Source organism: Papio anubis, chromosome 10 (genome assembly GCF_008728515.1).
Source record: "Papio anubis isolate 15944 chromosome 10, Panubis1.0, whole genome shotgun sequence".
Lineage (NCBI taxonomy): Eukaryota > Metazoa > Chordata > Mammalia > Primates > Cercopithecidae > Papio > Papio anubis.
The window spans coordinates 58839946-58865170 of NC_044985.1; the positions used below are offsets into that span (position 1 = coordinate 58839946).

A 25225-nucleotide genomic window follows, 5' to 3' on the forward strand; every position below is an offset into this window, starting at 1 on the left:
CCTTAGTTTGTATTTCTAAAAATTTCTAACCTTTTCATCACTGGTAGTAGACTCTGGGTGAGGTAAAGGACTATCCTGGTGAGTTGTTTCTACAACAGAAGGTTCCTCAATTTTGCTTCTTATGATAGGTGTTGCAAGAGGGGATAAATCTAGAGGCATCTATAATTCAAATAATAAGGAAAAGGTTACAAGTTCAAAAACAGTATGTCTAAATTTAAAAAGCAGGAAGTATAAACTATGATTACTTTTCTGTCAGAAGTACTCTTTAAATTTCATGGGTACAACATACTTTTTTAATGTCGTCTTCTGAAGCTTTCTTGAATTCATTCTCAAATGGACTTGCCAACTCATTAAACAAACCCACTTCTTCACAGTTTTTCAAGAATCTTGTTGGTGTTGGGGTCTGATCTGAAATAAATGTCAAGAAGTAATCATGCATATTTAAATATGTTAAGACTCTAAAATATAGCTACTAAGTTAACAAATTAGCAGGACTGGTTCAGTCAGTTGTTAATTCTCTCTTTGGAAAGACCTCTTCCTTTAAAGCAAACAAAATTTGGTTAAATTTTTGCTGTACTTCATATTTCCTCCAATTTTAAGAACTATGAAAGTAGGAAAGAAGTCCTTTTTGCTCCTTAGTCCACTGCTTCTCTTTGAGCAGAATGGCATAAACATCCTCTACTCAAGAGATAAACTACTATTATCTAACACAGTATAAAGAATTTTACAAAATTTACATTATTAAAAACTACAATTATTTAAATAAATGAAATTTGGGGAAAACTAGGATAAGAGCATATATATCTGCTTTAACTTGGTTCTTCCACTAGTTGTTCATACGCTATATGAAAGCAAACTAAGATAAAAGAGAATCTTTATTAGGCAGATAAAAATATTGTAAGAAAGAAAAAAAAAAGTTAAAACAGCCCTAAAACAACAAACCCTCTTTTTGCCACTATCTACTGAAACTAATTTTCTAATTAAATGTATTTTACAAGCTAGATACAAGGGGTATGTGTGAGTCACATGCCTCCAGAATGTTCTAGCTTAATTCCTAGGGAGTAAAGAAATAGTTCACTCTATTTTCTTACAACATGAAACATTTCAACTTTACTCGAATATGTACTCCTACCATGTACATTAACATATGTACTCAGTGTTCATGTATAGGCTACAAAAAATGCCAGATAAGATTTACACTGAATGAAAAGAAACTTATAAATTCTGCCTATTTAGTGTTATTATTTTCAAGGGTGTCTATTCATATTGATTAGAGTTGGTAGCACATTCAAATTCTATTCACATTTAATATATTTTAGAGCACCAATTTTACAGGCTGTAGCAGGGATCTAGCCTAAGTGAAATAAAAGTACTCTTCTAAGGAAGACTCTTCGTTTAAGAGAAAATACTCATAATTTCTTTTGTAAGATTAAAATTTACATATTTGTTAACCATTATATCCCCACAGAGGGCATTACTTACTATTTTATCTTTGCCCCCAACATGTATACCTAGAGTACTAGTATTTTTACTATGTACAAATACATTTAACACTAAAATGACCCACTTGTAATACGTAACTAGACAAAATGCAGGCCTGTCTCAGGCGCTGTTAGTAATATCAGAATTACTAGAAGGACTCTATTATATCATAATTTTACTAGTTTCTAGCCTATCCTTTAATTCCCACCTCCCAAAAGATCTCAAAAATCACATTATAGTAAGTAAAGTACATACATTAGCTTAAGTCCATCATGACTAAATTAGTAGGTCAAATCTAAATTTGACTCCTGTTCATACCCAAGGGTTTGTCTACCTAAGTTCATTAGAAGGCTCTGAAACTACATTAAAGGGAGGGAAAAACAAATCTTAAAAAAATAAAATACATAAGCATAAGTCACTTTTATCAATGATCACTGGAACTATCAGACTTGAGAAAAGTCAACATAGGCACAATCATTGAACATGCACATTGCATATGGCTACCGATCACCAAAACTATACCACACATATCATGCATTTTATTTACATGGTAATGTTAACCTATTCATCTCAACATATGTTAGTGAAAACAAAAAAGGTCAAGTACTGTGTTTGAATGTGCTCTACTTTTCTACTGCATTAAATGTGATCAGACAGGAAAGTAATTTCTAGAAACCAATTTCAAAACATATTTGAGCTAAAAAGTTACACACAGAGAGAGATTGTGCTAAGGCAGAAAGTTTCAGAGAAACAAAGAGCTTCATGCCTAGGACAGTGAACTTTCCAGGTTGTTACTATTTTGCTTGTTTGGTTCGTTTTGTTCTAGATCTTAGTATCTAATGTAAAATACTCCAAAAAAAAAAAAAAAAAAAAAAAGAGCATATCTCACTCTTCTCTGTTTTTTACTTATGGAACTTAGGATATGTTGGAAGTTCCCCTACATTTTTCCTACATATATTGTTTTTGATAAATTAACTTTCTGTTACCTTTAATTTCTTCATTACAAAAATTTCAATACTGAAAGTAGAGGGAAAACCACCAAATATTTGCTTTATTATCTATCCAAAACATTGCATAGAACAATTTGGGCTCTATAATGATGAATAATTTAAAAGTATTATAGTATTTGGGTATAATTCCAGACTTACATGATATATAACAAGCTTTACAAGAGAAAAGAAAAATCGAGTTAATTTGAATATTTATATGTAAATCTGTGATGACATAAAAGATCTGAAATGTATACAGTTTTATCACAATACTTATAAAATATACCAAAAAATTAGCAAAATTATACATGACATGTATGTATATATACATAGATGTGTGTGTATATATTTCAATACCAAAAAAGAGCAGCTAATACAGCATAGAATGACAATCAACCAATGTATGAACTGGGTTTCTCTTTTCACATACAGTGAAAAATAATCATCTGCTTAGGTGATACTGTACGTTTCATAGTATCAACACACAAAAACTGCATTGACTGAATTTAGAGCCTCTTTACTGAGAATATTTTACTAATACAAATGTTTAGTCTGAAAAGAAATATAAACAACTCTAATGAACAAGTCTGCTCACTGTTCTTTCTCCAACAGGAGAAGCTTGGTCATTTTCTATCTTCACACAGCCTTGTAAGTCAGTTGTACAAGATAGCTAAAAGAAATGCTGACTAAATACCATGTTAGTTCAATTATTAGTTAAATGTAAAATTTGTAGATGGTATGAATGTTCCCAGAATTCTAATGAACTTCCACAAAATCGACATTGGAATCTAAATTTGAAAACTACACGAAAAAGTGAAATGAATGGTCAGAAGGAAACATGAAAATGTAATGGGTAAAATACATGTTGCCAACATTTACTATAATGAAGTCATTGGAATATCACCAGACTATATTATTTACAGAGAATACACAAAAATTGTGCACATTCCAGGTGAAATATGTATATAAGCTATTAATAAAAGCATATACTAACCAGCCACAATGACACTGTCATTACGTGCTGGACCAAATTTCAGTGTCATCTCATGTTTATGTTTATGGACAGCCAAATGATCCTCGTTGGTAAAACGCTGTGGCAAAAAGTTTTAAAATATAGTTAAGATTTTCAATTTGATCAAATAAGTAAAATGATTAGGAAATTCATTTCCACAACATGTAAAACCACCATTAACAGTGAAATAGCAGTTTTTAAACTATAAAAGAATCCGTTGTTAGTAGATAAGCATACTAGATTGCAAACAATCACAGAGAAACCCATTACTCAAGAATAAGCAATACTGACACACTGCTAGGTCACATAACTCATTTGAGAGCATTTAAAAATAAAATCTGAGGCAAAGAAACTTTACATAAATTTCATTTGGATACTAAAAATAGACCACCATTAATCTGTCCTATGATAGTAGAAACTATACTCCGTGGTACAATGACTTTTCAAGCAAGTACTGTAGTATTAATATTTACCTAGACTTAAGGTTACTTACCACTTTTTAAAAGAGAATTTTCTTATAAAAGTATTACGCCTGGACAAAATTAAGAAATAAATCTGATTTTCATGTTACCACATAAAAAAGAATGCCTTTGTTTTAATCCAGCAAAGAAATAGCAACCAGTACAATAACAAAGCAGCTCATTTTAAAATAAGAATTTTTAAAGTACCCAAAATAATTTTTTCATGAGAGTTCTTACATAAAAATGGAGCAAAATTATTTTTAAAACATTTTATTTTTAAAGTTATCCATCATATATTTTCCTACCTCTAACTTGGATAAGTTTTGCATGCCAAAGGTAACATTTATGATTATAACACAATAAATACATTGTTTATCTCTGATGTCTGAACATCAACCTTTTTGAAGATGCTCATTAAGCAATATTTATAACTGAAAATAGGGAGGTTTTTGTTATTTCAAAGCAGTAATTTTAAAACGCTAAGATAACAGATCTCAATTCATTCTTTATAACCTTACAAGTGAGGATGTTAAAATATATATACTTGAACTTGGTTTGCCCAAACCATCAAAATGAATTCCATTTCTTGTGGTCTCCTTCCTCTACCCAATTCACTACATCCTTTCATGCAACTAATAATAGTAGCTTTAGGGTTACCTTAAACACAATGTAAAAGAATGAAACATTTTTAACATTTTAACATCTTTGGCCCAGCCTACTATCCCTCTGCCTGTAGAGGTAAAAACCACCTCATATGTGCCCCAGTTATGTGTTGCACAATGCCTTGGTTATAGCACCTATCATATTTTCATATGTCTGTCCTTTTAAGTAGGCTGAGCTCCTACTGTGGTCCCCCAAACTTAACATACAGTAAGTGCTCAATAAATGCTAATTGAAAGAATGAATTCATTACAATAAAACAGGCGAATCTTAAAGATCAGTCTGAGGGGGTTAAAAAAGACCGTAAACCACTGTTCATTAAGGTGAATTCAACTTCAGTTTAATCTGGCTACATTTTATCACTTAGTCTTTGGATTACTTCACACACCAACGGAAAACTACTATTTTATAACCTCTCTTCAGAACCTGCCTGTATTACCACTGAAGGAGAGTGTTCAGATGCAACACTTCCATTACTTGACTTACTCATTCACTCTTCAGACATTTACTGGGCACCAACCATAGGCACTAGGACGACAATCGAACTTTTCCCCACCCAGGTACTATCTTCCTATTACTTTATCATTATAAGAATCTCTCCCAATTTTGGGGAAATAAGAAACAGTGGTACTTTTGACAGACTGCTGAATAACACAGTTCTCAGAGAATGAACATATCTGCAGAGTGTATTGACATTAATATTTTACACTTTTTCTTTGTATTGCTGTTTTATATGTATGTGTCTTACATCCTACATTAAAAGCATCTGAAAGTAAGATTTACTTTATGTTCCAAAAAACCTCAAATTGTGGCTTTTCCACTAAAGGCAATCATTAAACATTTGTGAATGAATGCATTTCGGTGCAGGTCCCAGATTTTAAAACTGCAAAGTCAACAAATTAATAGATAAGAAGTTGGAATGTTGTTGCCAAGGAATTTTATTCTACCAATTTTCTTTGCCAAGGAATTTTATTCTACCAATTTTCTTTGCTTGGATTAGTTTGACCACAAATATTCAAATCAAAGAACTACATGTAGAATAAATAACACTGTGTTCGTACAAAACATATGAAATTCTAAGTTCAATCCTAAGTGAAAGGAAGTGGCCAGAAGGAACCTAACAAATATTTAGGATCATATGAATATTAAAAGGGAGAATGCAACCAATATGTATTTATAAACTCTCATATAAGATCCACAGATCAAATTTGTCTAACTGCAATTTACAAAGGGATTACTGATCCTATAACAGTATTAATTATATACAGTGACAGCAACACTGCAAAGGTATTTGTCAAAATACAAAAACACTGCAAAGGATAAAATACACTGGCACTTGATACAGATGAATTTGACCTTGGTTATCTGAGAAAATTTATTATTTTTAACAAGAAACTTAAAAAGACAGTGTGAAAAAGCAATCTTGTGAAAAGGCACTCACCAGAAGTTTAATATGAAAGAAATGCATTATTTATTTATTTATAAGGTAGCTACAAGCTAAGATAAATTTTTTTTTTTTTTTTTACAGAATCTATATGAATTGCCTTCCCAGTCAAATTAAAGTTTATTCTAAAAATAAGCTTTGTAAAAATATACATATTACTAGCAACACCAACATACTGAATTCATAAATTGTATTCCTCCAGGCATTTCAAAGCACAACCCCCATGCAAAACGCTGTAGATATACACAAAAACACAAGTATTTTGTTAAACAAGACTAAGACCTTGAGTATATAGCTCAATAAACAATGTAAAAAGTGAAAAAAATTTTTTTTTTCTTTGATAGGTCCCTAGCAGATAGCAATCTCTCTTAAAAGGTTAAAAAGAAAGGGTAACCTGTCAGATGGGAAGAAGGTAAATCAGTTGCTTCTACAATAATTTAAGTTTTGATATCTGGGAAATCTGTGTTACTAAGGCTTGACCACTCTCATCAGAATTAACTTCCTAAAAAATCAGACATTCTATAGTTAATACATACACTCATATCCATGATATATTATTATTCCTTTTAAATATATTAGATAGACACAAATAAGTTTTCAAGCCATTGGGCCAATAGCTTGTTTCACTACTTTTTTCACTAGTTTAAGGACTATTCAACAACAGCAGGAAGTTACACTGACATATTTACTGTCTCTCTCATGCACACACACACACTCTCACGCATACATCTCCATTGACGCTTTAGACTAAATATAAAATGAATCTTTATCTCCTTTATAAAACAGCTTATAATGTGTAAACATTCTACCAAAGAAACACTTTTCAATGACAGGGACACCAAAAGCAAAGATACTACCAATTATATGGAAGACTAACAAAGACAAATGAATCTTTCACTAAATTACCTCACTGTCTCTTTTACTAAATTCCATGGAGCATCACTTTAAAACAAGTGAAATGAACAGGCATGTGGAATACCTAAGAGTAACTCAGGCATACAAAAAGATTTAATAGCAAGAGTCTACAGTTAAAAACTCTTTGTAATCATTTCTAGAGGTCTCTCTCTGATACTGTATTATCACCAAAATAGATTTTAATGTGTAAAAATCTATTTGAAACCTTAAATTTAACTAGGACCATTGTGTTAAAGCTGAAACTCAAATTCAGAATAATGTCATTGCCTACTGGTGACAAAAAATAACAAGAAACTTAAAAAGATAGTGTGAAAAGGCAATCTTGTGAAAAGGCAGTCACCATCAAAATGATGCTTCTAAAACCAATTCTTATTAAGTAGTTTCTAGGAAATACTATTTCAATCTAAAGAGAGACCACACCATTTCTGTTCTCAGCAAGATTTAATGAATGGATGAGTAGGCAGGTTATATTTTGATCAGTAATACTTACAAAGAGATTATTTTAAGTATCTTAGGGTACAAACACAGCCCCCCCAATATAATACTCAGGATCAAATGGCCAATGTTTAAAAGAATCACTATTAGCGAGAATTCAATTAGTGAGAATAAAAAATTGATTTAGCTTTTAAAAAACAATTTGGCAAAATATATGAAGAAACTTAGAAATGTGTGTATACATTTAAATCCAGTAACACTAGTTCCAAAATGTATTTTAAGAAACTAAGTGGAGACATATACAAAGGGTTATGTAGAAGGATATTCATACAATGTTGCTTATAATACCAAAATTAAAAGTTCATAATAGTGGAATCAGTAAATCATGGGACCTGCTCTAGCAACAGTGACTTAAAGCCATGCTTTCAGTTAATAGACAAAATGCTCATGATATGTGTAATGTCATCCAAATACTAACAGAATACAAAACTGTGCAGTATGGTCCCAATTTTGTTTTAAAAATATATCGATCCCATCCTCTCCTAGCTACTTAAGGACCCCACTCCTGCAATGGTCCCATTTTCTGCATTGCCAAATATGCTGTGATATTCCCACCCTAAAATGCAAAACAAAGAAGATCCACCATCTTCAATCCTACATTGAAGCTATATATTCTCACTTTCCCTTTAGCTATACCTCCAAGAAAGAGCTGTCCTATAATGTCTCCATTTCTGGTTCTTCCCATTCTCTCTTTGACCTACTCCAATTACACTATTGTTACTGCCCCATCATTGAAAGCTACTTTTATCACAGTCTCTAAATTCAATAGTAAATACTGAATTCTCATCTTATCCTACTTAAGATATGACTACATTGTTTCTCTTACTTTGAAATATTTTTTCTAACTTTCAGGATTCAATTTTCCTCACTGGTTGCTGCTTCTTAATCTTCTGTGCTACATTCTCCTCCTTTTCCTGACTTTTAAACACTGGAGGTGCCCTAAAGCTTAGCTCTCACCCTTCTATCTATACTATTTTGATATAGAAGTAAAACTAAGCAAATATGGGAATTATGGATAAGACAAAATGAATTACAAACCTCGACAATGGAAAAAATAGTAATTATCAGACATTAGGAGATGGGAAAGTGGAGGCAGAAAGTATGAAATGTTAACTCCTTTAATAGTAGGAAACCTAAAAAAATAATTACCTAACTTCTTACTGTTTTTCACACACATAGTTAATGTTAGAGAGGTCTTTTAACAACAATTTCTTTTGATACACATACACACACAAATTCTAATGTTCAGCAATCAGTTTTTCTTCTGTTTAACTGTAATGCTTTTATTTAAAATGGCATGTGTATTAGTAAGAAGTCAATCACAAAAACCATTCTTTTTTAAGCAGAAGAGAATCAGGAAAGGCCTTTTTTTGGGTCTCCAAGAATGATACCTAGAACATGTCAAAACTAGTCTTCATCCAAAGGCTGGCCCTAGAAACACACTGCATTAGCTGTAATTCAGGGATTACAGAATCAAGTTGTCTGTTCACTCCAAGCCAGCAAAACGGATGATTTGAGTAATACCATCTCTCATTCCATTTAACTTGGTACCAAATCCAAAAAGTAAAGTGGGTCAGGCACAGTGGCTCACACCTATAATCCCAGCATACTGGGAGGCCAAGGTGGGCAGGTGGCTTGAGCCCAGGAGTTTGAGAACAGCCTGGACAACACTGGGAGACCCTGTATAAAAACAACAACAACAAAAAAACAACAACAAAAAAAACCAAGCAAAAAATTAATCAGGTGTGGTGGCGAGCACCTGTGGTCCCGGCTACTCTGGAGGCTGAGGTGGGAGGATCACCTGAGCCCAAGAGTTTGAGGCTTCAGTGTATTATGATCATGCTACCGCACTCCAGCCCAGGTAACAGAGTGAGATCCTGTCTCGAGGAAAAAAAAAAAAAAAAAATTTAAGTAAATCTGATTTACCACAAAGAGTAAATTTCGTCGGTGAAACCTAAAATCATATGCAGAATTCTAGGTGCAAAGAGAATTGTAGTTTTTATCTCTCTTAACTTTACAGAAAAAAAATATATCAAATATATCTCCAAAATAAATGTCAAATTAGTCTATTTCTCTCTGTGTCCACTGTTACCACCTAATCCAAACCACCATCATCTCTCACCTGGACTGCTGTCAGCCTCTTGTCTCCCTGTGACCACTCAGCAGTGGCTTTTCACTGCTCAGTGAATAAAACCCAAACACCTTATCATAGGATATGTCTTTTTTTCTATCTCCTTTGACCTCATCTCTTAACCTTCTCTCTGTTGATCATTATATGCTCCAGCCACAGTAGTTGTGTTTTTGTTCTTAAACACACCATACACATTCTTTCCCTAGGGCCTTTACATTTGCTGCTCCTTTAGTCTAGAAACATACAAGCTGTGTGCTCCTGCATTTTCTTCGGGTCTTTGTTCAAATGTCACCTTAGCAGAGGCACATTCCCTGGTTAACCTATCTAAAATAGCATTAATCTTGATTAACTCCTATGTTTACCTGGCTATACATCATTAAATATCATGTAAATCAAAATTACAATGAGATACCACAACACCTTCACCAGAATGACTAAAACTTAAGAGACTAACCAAAACAATCTTGAAAAAGGAAGACTAAATTAGAGAATTTACCCTAACTGACTGGAACACTAACTGTAAAGCTAGAGTAATCAAAATGGTGTGGTACTGGCATAAAAGTTGACAGAATGATGAATGGAACAGAATATAAATCCCAGAAAGACCCATACTTACACAATCATTTGATTTTCATTAAAGGAGTCAAAGCAGTTTAATGAGGAAAGAAAAATCTTTTCAGGAAATTATGCTGGGATATCTAAACTCATGTTTTTAAAAAGTTAGCTTCAACTGGCTGGGCACGGTGGCTCACGCCTGTAATCCTAGCACTTTGGGAGGCTGAGACAGGGGCATCACCCAAGATCAGGAGTTCGAGACCAGCCTGACCAACATGAAGAAACTCCATCTCTACTAAAAATACAAAATTAGCCAGGCGTGGTGGCACATGCCTGTAAACCAAGCTACTTGGGAGGCTGAGGCAGAAGAATCGCTTGAACCCAGGAGGCGGAGGTTGTGGTGAGCTGAGATCGTGCCACTGCACTCCAGCCTGGGCAACAAGAGCGAAATTCCATCTCAAAAAAAAAAAAAAAAAAAAGTTAGCTTCAACCCCTATCTCACACCATACACAAAAATTAATTCAAGATTAAAGAGAAATCTAAATGAAACAGAAAGCTTTTAGAGGAAAACAAAGGAGAATACCTTCATAACCTAAAGGTAAGCAAAAATTTATCAGACAAGTCACAGAAAGCAACAATCATAAGAGGAAAAATATTAACACATTAGGATTCATTAAAATTAGAAACATCTGTTCATCAAAAGATATTATTATGAAAATTAAGATGCAAACCACAGAAAAAGCAACCTCTGACACAGGACTGGTATCCAGGATATATAAAGAACTCCCGCAACTCAATAATAAAAAGACAACCCAATTTTTTAAAATTAGCAAAAGATTTAAAAAGATACTTCACAAAATGTAAGGGATAGAAATGGTCAACAAAAACACATGAAAACACATGAAAAAAGCACATGAAAAACACATGAAAAAAGCACATGAAAAGCACATGAAAAACATATGAAAAAAGCAGCCTGGCAATTTCCTAAAAAGTCAAACATATATCTATCAGATAATCCCATCATTATACTCCCATGTATTCTTCCAAGAGAAATGAAAGCATGTGTCCATAAAAAGACTTGTACACAAGTATTCACATCAGCTTTATTAATAAATAAAAAACCCAATATCCATCAGTAGATGAACAGATAAATTGTGAGATAATGAAATATTATATCTCAATGAAAAGGAATTAACTACTGGTAACATAACATGGAGAAATATTAAATTATGTGGAGTGAAAAAATGTACTGTATGATTCCATTCATATAAAATTCTGGAAAATGCAAACAAATCTACAGTACCAGAAGGTAGACCAGTAATTGATAAATGTAGGTGGGATAAGAGGATTTATAAATAGGCATGAGGAAACTTTTGGGGTGATGTATATGTTCACTATCCTGATTGTGCTGATGGTTTTATGAGTATATATGTGTTAAAATTTATCAAATGGTACATTTTAAAGTATATACAGTTTATTGTAGGTCATTATATTTCAATTTAAAATATCAACTAAGAAAACAAATGAGAAGAAATAATGCTTACTTACAATTTATGGTCTGTATATTTAAGTACTTTGTAACTTTGCTACACATTACATTTATTTTTTAATTCTTCCTTAGTGTCTATAGTTATTTTAAGATAAGTATAATAGGAATAGATTAATAATTTAGTGGGTTGTTAAAAAAATATTACTTTCTGAAACTGCTGCCATATGCCCAATATTAAAGATGTTAGGCTTAACAACATTAATACATTAGTGATACTCTAAGAAGTAAATATCAGTTAATTTCATAAAAGTTTAGTAAGTAAAATAATTCTCATATAATATAGATCTGATTTCTAATTAGGCAGTTTATCAATAATTTTCAACCAATAATGGTCAAATTATACTTTTATATCTTGGACTTTTGGATAGGGTTTCCACTTTTCCATTACAAGATACAATGTTCCCCCCCACTCCATATTAGATTATACTTTCTAAAACTCAGTTGCACTATTGAAGAAAAAGAAGAATTTCTTCCCAAAAGTTTTCTGGGTTTTTTTCATCCTAACTCCAAAATTTTACAGAATACTGTAAGAAAATGCTTTTAGTGATAACATATCATATCATCGATGTTTTAGTAAGTGGAAATATACAAAATAATTTAAAGTAATTTATGTATTACCTGGCCACATCCAGGCGCAGTGCATAGAAAGGGTTTGTCATCACTCATATTCCACAGGTCCTTGTATTGCCTATAATCAATCAGAAAACACTTTAGAGTACATATTTTAAAATAAAGAATAATTTAAAATATAAATCTCAAGAGTTTTCATTAAGCTTATTTTCGATTTTAATGCAAAATAAAACACTTTTCTGACATTTTAATTCTATTTCGCTTTCTTATTATGAGAGTAGATAAAATATATGTAACATGTAGATTCTGCACTATAGGAAAAAGGGTAGGAACACTGCTCTGTCAGGCTAACTCTTTTCTGCTCAGCAATGTAAAAGTACTTACGATGAAACGAACAAATTTCATTTATTCAACAAAATTAAATGAGCAAATACTATGCATTCTTCCAAGGATCATACTGTACTGTTATGAAAATAATGTGGCAAAATTTCTATATCCAGTCCTAAATTCTAGTGGAATATTTTTATCTATTGGCTAAACATTTCTACCTAAATATGCCACCAAAACATCAATATGTCTAAAACCAAACTCTTAAATCCCTTCTTAAATTTACACCTTTTCCTATATTGGAAGCACTATAGAAGACTCAGAGAAATTCAAAAATAAAAGAGAAATAGATCCCAGCCTCAGGGAATCTCTCCTTCCAGTAAAGGAGATAAGGTAGTAATTAATATAACAAAATCTATATCTCTAACTCTGATCTCTTTCTAAATCCTAGATTTCCAACCTTTTATTAGTGGTATACTGAGTCCAAGTTCAAAAGTCTTGTCAATATTTTATGCTGTTTCCTTGTAATATATCAAAAATTTTGTCAAGGATTTGATATACCTCATTTTTAGGAAACCCATACTGGTTCACAGTAGTCGCTGCTTCATGTTTAAAGCATGTACGCAATGATCACTGAGAACAGAAATGGTTTCCAGGAAGTCACCATTATTAATCTCATACACAAAATTTGTGAAATGTGTGAACAAAATTTTTATTGCTTTATCCAAAATGTTTATTGCTATAATTGTCAAATAGCCTATGGACAACGTGATACCACACTGGTGGGTGCAAGGATGACACTTGGGGAAACACTGTCTAGACTTCTGGCTTCTAGTCTAACACATAAAGAACTTGAAAGTCATCATTCCTACCCTCATAACGAGAAATAAGGTAAACCAACAGAAAATCATCAACTCTTCTTATATCCATTAGAGAAACGAGGTCAAAGGGCAAACTGCTGCCCTGAAAAGTTGAGACTGAGGCAGATACTGAGAATCACAGTTTACTAGTAGCAAATGCCTGCTGCTGGTGCCAGTACCAGGCAGAGACAAAAAGCAGAGACAAGCCATTTTCTTGTATCCTGTAAAATTTTTGACCTACACAATCTGTGAGCATTATAAGCTATTTTACAACTAAATTTGGAACATCTCCTCATGATATCTGTGATATATCTAAAAACCATATTATCCTTCTAATGCTTCTTAAATGTTTACAAACTAAGGAATACTGGTATATAAATTTTTAAGTAAGAGCAAAGTATTCTAACAAGATTGGTTGTAATTGACCACTAGTAAAACTTACTAAATAATAAGTGGGCACAGTATGGCCCTGAAGTTCTCAAACAGGATACTCTACACTCTTAACAATTTAGGTTCCCAAAGAACATTTTTGTTTATGTACTATCAACACTGACCACATCAGAAATTACAACCGAGAAATTATAAAAATATTAATTTATGAATCTATTTAAAAATAACAACTCATTGTATGTTAACACATTTTTAAAAACAATATATTTTCAAAACAAAAAATTCAGTGAGAAAGGCATTATTTCCCATTTTTTGCAAATCTTTAACATCTGGCTCAACACAGTAATACAGCTGAATTCTCAAATGTGCTTCTGGTATTCAACCTGTTGTGATATCACCATGTATCCTCTAGAAAATGGCATCAAATCCTTGTGAGATAATGGGAATTTTAAAAAGGTAAATATTTTAGTATTATTATAAAAATGTTTTTAACTTCACAGACCCCTCTCACATTATGAGAATTCCTGGTACAGGCATACCTCATTTTATTGTGCTTAGCTTTACTGCACTGTGCAGATGCTAGTCTTAAAAATACACTTAAATCTCAGGGAGAAAGCAGATGCTGCAGATTTTTTCAGATACTCCTTATCAGATTAAGAAAGTTTCCTCCAATTTCTAGTTTCCTGAGAGTTTTAATGATGAGTAGATATTGAGTTTTATCAAATGCTTTTTCTGCATCTATTCAGATACTATTTTTTTCCTCTTATTGTTTTAATGTGGTATAGCACACTGAATGTTTAATTGACAAACCAACCAGAATTTCTTAAATAAATCCTCCCTTTTGCTAGTATTTTAAGATGTTTACATCTATGGCGTGAAAAATAACCTTGCCAGGTATCTAGGTTGCAGTGGCTTTATAAGAAGAGTTGGGTCATGTTAATTCTTTTCTACTCTCTAGAAAAATCTGCGTAAGATAGGTACTAATTCTTCCTTAAATGTTGGAATAATTCACCAGTGAAGCTATCTGAGCCTGGAGCGTTCTCTTCTGGGTGGTTTTAAATAATGAATTCAGTATCTTTAAATAGATATAAACCAAAATTATTGTATCAGTTTTGTTCGTCAGCCAGGCACAGTGGCTCATGCCTGTAATCCCAGCACTCTGACAGGCTGAGGCAGGTGGATTACTTAAGGTCAGAAGTTTGAGGCAAGCCTAGCCAACATGGCAAAACCCTGTCTCTACTAAAAATTCAAAAATTAGCTGGGTGTGGTGGCACGCACCTGTAGTCCCAGCTACTTGGGAGAGGCTGAGGCATGAGAATCACTTGAACTTGGGGAGGTGGAAGTTGCAGTGAGCTGAGAGTGCACCACTGCACTCCAGCTTGGGCAAGAGTGAGACTCTATCTTAAAAACAAACAAACAAACAAAAATTCCCGGTAGCTTTTATGTATGTGTGGAAGCTAAAAAATTTAACAAAATGCAAAAGACAATGAATAAACAAGGCAGTCATGAAGAATCGTAACTAAGCTAGAGGACTTTTATTATCAGATATCATGACCCATTATAAAATTACAGTAATTAAGACACTGTGATATCAGTCCAATGATAAACATATAAAGAAATGGAAAAGAAAGGAGTACAGAAATGGAACCACACATAAGGTTACATGATTTGTACAAATGCTCAACTGCAGTTAAGTGGGAAAAAGATGGTCTTTTCAATAATTGGTTCTAGAAATTTTATATAGCAAGAGTACTTGACTCAACCAATAATAATTATGTAATATTCCCCTGACAACAGCAGTTTATCAGTGCTTTAGATCAATGTTTCCCAAAGCATGGTAGCTATTATAGAAAAAAGATATTTAGCCAAATAAATTTGGGAAATGTTGAATGTATAGGCTTCATTTTACAGGACTTTTCAGAGCCTTAATGTTATGTCAATTAAGGATTCAAAACTAAAAAATGCCCCATGAATTCTATCTCACATTATACTAAAAATTAAGTCACAGCAGATCATAGGCCTAAAAGTGAAAGGCAAAGCATAAGTTTCTAGAAGAAAAATAGGAAAGACTCTTTGGAGTAGGCAAAGGTTAAACAGGACACAAAAGGTCCACAAAAGAAAAGATTGATCAAACAGATTTTACTCTACATAGTGCATTTCATTCTATTTAAATTATACCTCAATAAAAGGCAAAAAAGAAGCAAATAGTGTATCTAACCTAATACTAGGAAAAAGACAAAAATTATACAGGTAACTACATCCGGATACAGTGTGTTCCAGGAAACCTTACAGAAGCTTTGAGAAGGACACATAGTATAAAAAATAATTAAAAATCAAAGAATATGTACAGTCACCCCTCTGTATCCATGAGTTTTGCATCCATGGATTCAATCAATCTTGGACCAAAAATATGTGGGAAAAAACTGCATCTGTACTAAACATGTACAGACTTTTTTTCCTGTTGTTATTACCTAAACAATATAGTATAACAACTATTCACATAGCATATGCATTGTATTAGGTATAAAGTAACCTAGAGATGATTTAAAGTATACAGGAGGAGGTGCATAGGTGATATGCAAATACTACACCATTTTATATAAGAAACTGGAGCATCCTCAGGTTTTGGTATCTTCAGGAGGTCCTGGATTCAATCACCCACAGATATTGAGGAACAACTGTATACCTAAAAAAATGAGTGATTATCACAGGACTCTAAGTAGAGGTGGAGTAAGAGATTGAAAGAAAGCCTGGCACACAGCAAACCAGTAAGGACTTGACAGACAAGTCACGCAACCCAACAACTAAGAAAATGCCCTTATCTGAAAACTGGTAAAAAAAAAAAAAAAAAAAAAAGATCAGTGTGTTTAATATCTGTCTTTTGTGCATAAAATGTATTTCCAGTAACCAAAGAGTTGATGAAGGAAAAGTCCTTTATAGAATTTCAACAAGTGCAGAAGAATAAAACAATTAGAAAATTGCCACTTTAGCTGGGTGCAGTGGCTCATGACTATAATCCCAGCACTTTGGGAGGCTGAGGTGGGAGGATGGCTTGAGCCCAGGAGTTCAAGACCAGCTTGGGAAAGACGGCGTGACCCCATCTCTACAAATAATTTAAAACAGTCACTCATGGCAGCATCATGGCAGTGCATGTCTGTAGTCCCAACTACTCTGGAGGCTGAGGCAGGAGGATCTCTTGAGCCCAGGAAGTCCAGGCTGCAGTAACCTGTGATTGTGCCACTGCAGTCCAGCCTGGGTGACAGAACAAAACCCCGTCTCTTTTTTTTTTTTTTTTTTTAAAAAGAGACCATCCTGGCTAACACTTTCTTTTTTTTTTTTTTTTTTGAGACGGAGTCTTTGCTCTGTAGCCCGGGCTGGAGTGCAGTGGCCGGATCTCAGCTCACTGCAAGCTCCGCCTCCCGGCACGAGTGGCTGATGCCTGCCCCCTCAGCCTCCCTGCCAACACTTTCAAAACCCCGCCTCTACTAAAAATACAAAAATTAGCCGGCATAAGGAAGGCAAAACCTGTAGTACCAGCTACTAGGGAGGCTTATGCTACCATGTGAACCTCCGAAGCATGGAGCTTGCAGTGAGCCGAGAGCACGTCACTGCACTCCAGTCAAAACGAAAACAAAAGCACTGCCCATTTGGTTGCAAAGGCAGAGCTGTCAAGTTCTCATAATCAAATCTCAGTCCAAATCCCTCTGACCCCCTTCTCAACAACAACAAAAAAAATAGGACGGCATGGCACCTGCCTGTGGTCCCAGTTACTGAGGAAGGAGGATCCCTTGAACCCAAGAGGTCAAGATTGCAGTAATCAGTGGCAAGAGAGAGATCCTGTCTCCAAAACAAAAACAAAAACAAAAACAAAAAAAACCTTGAAAGAAGAAAGAATGAATAAGGAGAGGGAGGAGGAAGAGAAGCAACAGGAAGAGGAGGAGGCTACGAGGAGGGAGGGGGAAGGAAGAAAGAGGGAGGAAGGGAGAGAGAAGAGAGGAAGGAAGGAGGCGGGAGAGAGGAGAGAGGGAGGAAAGAAGAGGGAGGGAGAAGAGGGAGGAAAGAAGAAGAAGGGAGGGAGGAAGAAGGGAGGAAGGAGAGGGAATAAGGAAGAAGGGAGGGAGAAAAAGGGGAGGAGGAGGAAGAAGTGGAAGAGGAAGACCACCACCACTTTAATCCCTAATGAAATAATGGACCTGGGCAACTATCATCAATGTCTGATTTTTAAAACCATTAGGAGAAAAGGTGATAGGAACTTCACAATGGTTGGACCAGGCTGACAGCATCTGAATTCAGATTAGTCTTAAATTAACACCAAAGGTTGTTAAGGGTGGGGGCAGGGAATGTCAAAAGTCAAAAGTGAATCTAATCAAGCCTCCCTAGCTCCAATTACAAGGAAATTCAGGAGACAGAAAAAGAAGTTAAACACTACCACCACGAGGTAATCATCCAAATCCAATACAGATATTTTCAACTTACGATGGGTTTAATGGGACATAACCCCATCACGAATTGAGCAGTATAGTGACTGTATTACTTTCCCACCATCGTAAAGTCAAAAAACCCTAAGATGAATCACTATAAGTTAGAACAAATGACCTGGTCTCTTCAACAAGTAAATGTCATGGAGATAAAAAGAAGAGCAAAGGAAGAGGGTTACTGTTTTCCATTAGAAGAAATTTAATAAACATACAACCAAATTAAGGATCCTGATTTGAACAAAACAACTGCAAAAAGACATCTGAGTCAGGATTACTTTCCTACTTTTAAATTTCAATTTAAAAGTTCTCAATTAATTATCCCTTCCATCAACTTGTTTTCTTTCTAGAAATTATATATAGCAAACATATTTGACTCAACTAATAATTCTGTAACACTGTTTCTTTTTCAAATAGTAGCTTTTTCAAATAGTTAACCCTTCATAGCAGTGCTCCCCAAAACATTTCAACGGGGATGTCAATAAACACCACAGAAAAAAAGGTGTGGCCAAACAAATCTGGGAAATGCTGAAATATACTTTTTCTTTCTTTCTTTCCTTCTTTTTTTTTTTTTGGAGGACTCTTCAGAGTCTTTAATATGCTAACGTAAAATGACTAGGGGAGCACCCAGAGTATGGCATTTTTGCCATAGCTATTTGCTATTTGAACACTTTTTCACAGAACATTCCATGGGACTGATAGAACTCATTTTAGAGGAAATCAAAACCTTAAAATATGTTTATGTCTGTCACAGCTAAGTGTATTTAGATGCTTTTAATCTGATTATTTAAAAACACAATAGGAGTATCAGCTAAACTACATACTAAATAAATGACTTGTTTTCTATGGAAAAAAAACCCACCACAAATACTTATCTAACAGAAACAACCTATAAAGATTTTTATAACCCAAAATGTAAAAAATGGCTAAAAATACCAAATATTGCACACATACCTGGCAGAATTCACATGTAACTTGAATTTCATAAGTTGAATAACTTATCACATTCTTTTTCTCATGGCAAGAATACTGAAAAACAAAGTGGTTTCACACTGTTAAAAATAGTTCCGAAACACTTCTTGAAACACAGTAGAAAATAAAGTGCTCAAATTACTCTCTCTAACACTACTGTCACCCCAAAACTAGTCACTATTAAGAACTTTTATAATAGAGTAGTGCTCTTGAAATATCAACACACCTACACAAATATCCTAAACATAGGTATTAATATATCCAACTCCACCAAAGGGAGTAAAAGAGGAAGAAACATTTAATTCAGTCCTTAGGGCTGTGGTTGAAGGGCAGCCATTAAAAGAGTAAAAAAATCCTTAATTTGAACGCTGATGAGAATGATGCAACGTAATAATTCCATATTTCTCTTCAGAAGGCTTTTAATTTTAAAAAATGTACTTATTGGTATTCAGCTTCTCAGCCTAATTCATCAAAATATATCTGTCCTACAATGTAGTTGATCTATATAAACAGCTCCCATTTGTATCAGCTTAAGGACAAGTACAGTATACTGAAACTACTCAGGTTAATGACCCATTTTTAAAACTCCACCAATGGCTTCACCTTATAGTCACTGAAACCTCATCCAGTGGTAAATAAGAGTAACCATGTGGTTATTCAAATAAGCTAATGGTGCATAGAGGAAATTTGCATTTTTCATAATTCTGTTCATAAATGAAGTTTCAAAAAGGTCATGCTCAGAAAAATTTGGTAATTCTTGTGGGGAAATGTGTAACTAGCCAAAGTTCAGTGTCCTGGAGTAAAGGTCGATCTGGTATAGGAAATAAGAAGAAGAGAGCAAGTTTCTTCCCTTGTCCTATGCAAAATTTTTATCTAAGAGGGTTCCATTTCTTCATTCACATTCAACTTTACCACGCTGTCTGCGAGGAGAGGAAAAATAACACTAGAAAAATCCAAGGAAATTTATAGTAGCCATGCTTCCGTCATTACAAGTAGAATATGAGCTTCATAAGGGCAAGGAACTTATCTTTGGGTTAACACCTACAACAGCGCCTAGCTCAGTTTAGTACAAGGAATATTTAAACATCAACTATACACAGACACAAAGATGAAGAAAATTCTCCTTGCATTTGATAAACTTTCAGTCTAGAAGAAAAAGGAATATGGAAGTAAAATGCCAATTAATTTGGTAGGAATAAGAGTTAAAAATACTATGACAGTAGAGAGGAAGTGGAAGGATCAATCTGATAGTTGTAGAAAAACTTTCAGAGGGAGTTAGCTCTTGGTACCCTTCTCCTTAATCTTTTCTACTCTCCACTATACTATTTCCCTCCTCTACAAAACAAGTTTCTTACCTACACAGCAGCCTTTTTCTTAGCCAACAAATAAAAACTCCATTCCCTTATTACCATTTTCTAATACTTAGCTAAGAGAGCTATAAATACTAACAGTTCAAGCACCCTGAGACAGAAACGATAACAATTCTGGGAGGCTTAAATGCTATCTCTTTGTTAATCTAACTGAATCTAAAGTCTATAAATCCAGGCTTATCTCCCTTTTACTGCAGTGTTGCAAATATGCTCATAACAGAAGCCTGGAAGGGAGGTTTTGTTGAGCTATAGATTGTTGGAGAAGTCAATGACTGCACATAGAGAATTGTTAATATATCATATTACTCTCTGGCAAGTATCTACAATCTATACTGGTAGGACAATCAACTGTCATGAAAAGCACCCAGGAAAGCTCTAGGTAAAATTTTTTAGAAGTCGGCTTCTTTGATTTCTCCTAACTCTTCTTCTAACATTTATCTTCCTTGCTCCTGAGTTTCCATTTGGTACTTGGCATGAATACTTCCTGCTAGATGCTGGGGATGTACTGGTAAATCAAGATAGTTACCTGTCTTCATGGAGTTTCCAAGATAGTGATGGGGCTTACATTAATCAAGCATCCAACTCAGAGCTCCTTTTCTTACAACCTCAAATTAAGATTCAAAACTATCACTGAATGCCATAATACAAATCTGATTATCCACTTAGTAAATCCTACAGACTCAACCTTTTAGGTATACTTTGAGAGATACAAATTTAGCTATCATTTATATCTAATCTGACTTCCTTCTAAGTGCTACTTCCAATACACCATGGCCCATTTAACAGCATCAGACTGCCTGCCATTCTCTGAAAATCACCCTCAGTTTGCATATTATTTTAGCTCTCCCTAAAATATACCCTCCCAAATGAATGTTTGCCTTCTTTGATATTATACTGTCAAGGCCCACTTCAAATAACACTTCCTTTGTGATACCTTCCCCATAATCCAGATTAAAAATTTCTCCCATGAACAATGTTGTTTATGCTTTGCTTACAGCATCCACATTATGTTCTGTAATGTCATCTATTATATAATCTGTGCTTCTCCCACCCCATTCTACTGCCTACTACTTCTTGAAGAAACATAACATAGCCAAAGGAATATGAGCTTTTGAGTCAGAATTGGCTCCAAAACCTGGTTTTGCCACTCGTAAGTTATAAAATATTGTGCAAGGTTCTAAATAATTTCGTGCTTCAGTTTCCCCAACTATAATACAAGGGTAGTATCACCTACCTCACAGTTGTTGTAAGCATTTTAAAATAGTATATGCAAAGTATACAGCACAATGCTCGGCACATGAGTACTGGATAAAATGGCAGTTGCAGTTCTATTATTTCTACTGTTATTAAAATTATAAGGCTGTCTCTATTCATCATTATATCTGTACAGTATCTTACTTGCTAACAGCAGGCACAGAGTGATTGTTAAATTGTTAAGAGAAATTATATCAGTTGGGTACATTCTAAAAAATTTTTAAAAGGAAACTGTAATTTGTAAAATGCGTAAGTCCACATTTACTTCACATGGAAATAATAACTCTGCATCTTGGAGAGGCTACCAACTTCTATGCTCTAAGGTTTTAAAGAAATACATGGTCAGGCGCAGTGGCTCACGCCTGTAATGCCAGCACCCTGGGTGGCCAAGGCAGGAGAATCACCTGAGGTCAGGAGTTCGAGACCAGCCTGGCTGACGTGGTGAAATCCCTTCTCTACTAAAAACACAAAAATTAGTCGGGTGTGGTGGTTCATGCCTGTAAATCCCAGCTACTCGGGAGGCTAAGGCAGGAGAACTGCTTGAACCCGGGAGGCAGCCACTGCACTGCAGCCTGGGCAACAGAGTGAGACTCCATCTCAAAAAAAAAAAAAAAAAAAAAAAGAAAAAAGAAAAAAGAAAAAAGAAATAGATTACATTAAATACTACCACCCTTTTAATCAGGAAAAGTGTAAACAGATGATTTTTATTAAAGAGACCAGTAAATTTGGGTAAACTAAAGTTCAAATTTAGTTTGAACGGGAGGCGGCCACTGCACTGCAGCCTGGGCAACAGAGTGAGACTCCATCTCAAAAAAAAAAAAAAAAGAAAAAAGAAAAAAGAAATAGATTACATTAAATACCACCACCCTTTTAATCAGGAAAAGTGTAAACAGATGATTTTTATTAAAGAGTCCAGTAAATTTGGGTAAACTAAAGTTCAAATATTATGAAGAATCTAAAACATGACTTTCCTGTTTCTCAGCAAATTGTAAATACTTCCATTCCAATTCTTCAATACTGGTGAAGACATCTTAAGTAAATTGCTGAAATATACTCACTCGTGAACATAAAGTAAAATGAAGGTTAAAGCAAAATGCCCAAAAAGTTAAGCTAAAATTAAAGTGCCATACCAATGTGTGTAAAAAGCAAAATAATATAACTCCTTCTTTAAGAAAAAAATAACAAAATACATCAGGAATAAATTTAAGTAACAAATAATTTTTAATTTCATAGAGGTAACTATGAAGCAGTCACACTGCACAGATACACCTAAGAAAAAGTGTCTTCATTCTGGAATGTTTAAAATACCTTGTGGGTTAAAAAAAAATCAGCTAGGCGAAAATGCCAAAGATTAGAAGTCCCAAATCAGACTGCATCTTAGATACACTCTTCTTTTACTAATAACTTGGTTCAAAGTGACAATGGCATTCTTAAGCGAATAAAGAGATTTTCTTGAAAACTACTGATACAACAACAATGGATGAATCTCAAAATAATTATGCCAAGTGAAAGGAGACAGTCAAATAAATCATACTGTACGATTCCATTTATATAAAATTCTAGGAAATGAAAACCACAGCGACAGAAAACAGATCACTGGTTGCCGAGGGACAGGAGTAGAAGGAGTGGGAGGGAAGGATCACAAAGGGGCATGAGAAAACTTCTGAGGGTGACAAATTTATCATCTTGATTGTGGTGATGGTTTTTTGGGTGTATGCGTATAAATCAAAACGTATCAAGTTGTATACTTTGAATATGTATAATTTATTATAAGTCAATTATACCTCAAAAAGCTATTTTTAAAAGGATATCTTGAGCTGTTTTAAAAATATATAAATCCTCCCCAAGGCGCAATGGCTCACACCTGTAATGATAGCACTCTGGGGTGCTGAGGCAGAAGGATCAGAGACCAGGAGTTCAAGACCACCCTGGGGAACATAAGGCTCTGTCTCTATAAAAAAAAAAAAAAGAAAGAAAAAAAGCAACTTGAAAATTAGCCAGGCATGGTGGTATGTGCCTGTAGTCCTAGCTACTCAGGAGGCTGAGGCAGGAGAATCCCTTGAGCCTAGGATTTTGAGACTGCAGTGAAGTATGCTCTTGCCACTACACTCCAGCCTGAGGGATAGAGCAAGACCCTATCTCAGGAAAAACAAAACAAAACACACACACACACATACACAAATATCCTTAAAATATGAACTTCAAGGCTTATGAAATAACCTTCCTGCCACAGCTGCATGAAGTCAAAGACCAGGGCTAATGACCATTTGACCATTCATAAATGATATCTGTTAATTACTTAAGTCAGTGAAACTCACTCTAGCTTTTTTCCCTCCTCCCATCCCACCATGGGCTGGATTCTTCATTTCACATCCTATAAAAACGCAGCATAATTTCCAGGTTTGAAATGGCAACTTTCTGACTCCTACTCTGCAGGGGCTTAATAAAGTGCCCCGGGCATTTTATCCAAATTAAATACAACATGAAGCTTTATTTTCAACACTTAAAAATTTCACCTAGGTATGTGGTTCTTGTAGAACCAATACAGAACTATCAACATATTTTTCTTTTCTTTTTTTTTTTGAGATGGAGTCTTGCTCTGGCACCCAGGCTGGCGTGCAGTGGCGCAATCTCGGCTCACTGCAAGCTCCACCTCCCAGGTTCACGCCATTCTCCTGCCTCAGTCTCCCAAGTAGCTGGGACTACAGAACCCCGCCACCACGCCTGGCTAATCTTTTTGTATTTTTAGTAGAGAAGGGGATTCACCTGTTAGCCAGGAAGGTCTCCACCTCCTGACCTCGTGATCCGCCCGCCTCGCCTCCCGAAGTGCTGGGATTACAGGCGTGAGCCACCACGCCCGGCCCCTATAAACATGTTTTTCAAATGTGATTCTACAAAAATCTTAACATGTATGCTATCTACTTGTGTTACTTCAGAAAAAAATAAATATTCCTCCATACAATCTATTTTCTCAAACTTGAAAAGACAAATATGACCAAAAACAGCTCTGGGGTAAAGAGCAGTAACAACTGCTGCCAAGATGAGAGGAAGAGATGGAACAGAAAACTAGGGAAGAGTAAATCGCTGAAAATTCTAAAAAAGAAAAGAAAAAAATCTACAAAATATATTGAGGAAACAGGCAGTTATTTTAATGTAGACATAAGAGGATCCTACGAACTGAGAATACTTGCTTGATGTTCTGCTGCAGAACTTAGATCAGTGCAAACAATGAAGGCTTCCTCTTTCCAGGTTTTTTTTTTTTTTTTTTTTTTGAGACAGACTCTTGCTCTTGTCGCCCAGGCTGGAGTGCAATG

The 25225-nt window shown here is 34.6% G+C and overlaps 1 protein-coding gene across 4 annotated transcripts in view; it reads right to left on the reverse strand.

Annotated features, from left to right (window-relative positions):
- ATF2 (activating transcription factor 2) overlaps positions 1 to 25225 on the reverse strand; it is a 91598-nt gene that overhangs the window by 42267 nt on the left and 24106 nt on the right. For 3 of the 4 annotated variants that reach the window (XR_002516163.2, XM_017946674.3, XM_021923730.2), the window contains exons 3-7: positions 19270 to 19344; positions 12312 to 12381; positions 3466 to 3562; positions 290 to 408; positions 31 to 159 (exon numbers count right to left, since the gene is read on the reverse strand). Coding sequence is in view for 3 of the 4 variants with exons in the window: in XM_017946674.3 (XP_017802163.2) it covers positions 31 to 159; positions 290 to 408; positions 3466 to 3562; positions 12312 to 12381; positions 19270 to 19301 (447 nt within the window). In the remaining variant the exon portion in view is untranslated. The remainder of the gene's footprint in view (positions 1 to 30; positions 160 to 289; positions 409 to 3465; positions 3563 to 12311; positions 12382 to 19269; positions 19345 to 25225) is intronic. The other variant, XM_021923731.1, reaches the window with a different exon arrangement.